Source organism: Camelina sativa, chromosome 20 (genome assembly GCF_000633955.1).
Source record: "Camelina sativa cultivar DH55 chromosome 20, Cs, whole genome shotgun sequence".
In the NCBI taxonomy this organism is placed as follows: Eukaryota; Viridiplantae; Streptophyta; class Magnoliopsida; order Brassicales; family Brassicaceae; genus Camelina; species Camelina sativa.
Genome location: NC_025704.1, coordinates 9106251 through 9107746, shown reverse-complemented (window position 1 = coordinate 9107746; position 1496 = coordinate 9106251). Strand labels below are relative to the sequence as shown.

At 34.5% G+C, this 1496-nt stretch overlaps 1 protein-coding gene across 1 annotated transcript; it reads left to right on the top strand.

Annotated features, from left to right (window-relative positions):
• LOC104772345 (NAC domain-containing protein 100-like) lies at positions 7 to 1189 on the top strand. The gene is made up of 2 exons (XM_019241729.1): positions 7 to 134; positions 383 to 1189. The coding sequence occupies exons 1-2, from the start codon at positions 12 to 14 to the stop codon at positions 911 to 913; spliced, it is 654 nt and encodes a 217-aa protein (XP_019097274.1). The 5' UTR covers positions 7 to 11; the 3' UTR covers positions 914 to 1189.

Sequence of the window (1496 nt, the reverse complement as noted above, 5' to 3'; positions counted from 1 at the left end):
GTCTCGTTGGGATGAAGAAGACACTTGTGTTTTATAGAGGAAGAGCTCCAAGAGGTGAGAAGACTAATTGGGTCATGCATGAATATCGTCTTGAAGGCAAATACTCGTATCACAATCTCCCCAAATCTGCAAGGGTAAGTTCATTCTAACAAAGTGTTTTCGAAATAGATTCCAAAAGATGAAAGCTCTAAAGATTTTATTTTAATTATTATTCTTAGTTTTCTTAAACCAAAAGTTTGTTAAATTTGGTGGAAACTATAAGTCCTTTTCAAAAGAGTTTGATTCGTTTTCATGTATCCAAATAAAGATTGAATCCCAAACTTAAAAAAATAAAGTAAAAATCTAATTTATACTTTTTGTTTGTTTATGATCTTGATTACAGGACGAATGGGTCGTGTGTAGGGTTTTTCACAAGAACAATCCTTCTACTACAACCCAACCAATGACGAGAATACCCATTGAAAATCTCACGAGGACGGATTCTCTAGAGAACATTGATCATCTCCTAGACTTCTCATCTCTTCCTCCTCTCATAGATCCAAGTTTTACAAGTCAAACCGAACAACCCAACTTCAAACCCATCAACCCTCCAACTTACAATATCTCATCACCAATCCAACCCCATCACTTCAATTCTTACCAGTCAATGTTCAACCACCAGGATTTTGGTTCTGCCTCTGCTTCAGGCTCTACATACAACAACAACAACGATATGATCAAGGTGGAGCAGTCGCTTGTTAGTGTATCTCAAGAAACATGCCTGAGCTCAGATGTGAACGTTACCACGACAGCAACCACGGAGGTATCTTCGGGTCCGGTAATGAAACAAGAGATGGGGATGATGGGAATGGTGAATGGTAGCAAGTCGTATGAAGATCTATGTGACTTGAGGGGGTTCTTATGGGACTACTAATTTATTATTTAACTTTGGTGAAAGAGTATATTTGTTGGGATTTAAATCATGTAGTTAATATACATTTTACGTATAGGATTTACTAGAGGGTTAATCCTAGTTATTTTCACTTCATTGATATTATTTAATTAGTTGATTGTTTGATTAGTTTATATAGTGTGGGGAAAAAAAGGAAAAACAAGGATTGTGGTAATTTGGGATTTTAGTGCATATGTTATAATATCTCAATGTAAACTGGATTGGTATACGTATAAATTAGCTTTATATGGTTTCTTATAGAGTTTTAATTATTAAGATTTACGATATTTATAGCCTTGTTAGTTCAATTTGATATACTCATACTAGCTGCAATTGGGTTACACTTACGCTAATGCTATGAAAATATGATTTCACATTTATAACAAGTTGACATATATATACCATCCAAACTCAAGTAGAAACGTTCCCATTTAGAAACAGAAGAAAACGATGGTGATTACGTACGTGAATGTCATGTTGTACTGTAGTTTATTTTACGGTTGATAAATTACAATGAAAAATTGCATTTGAATTCGGATAATAACATAAGTACGCCACTTTGCAC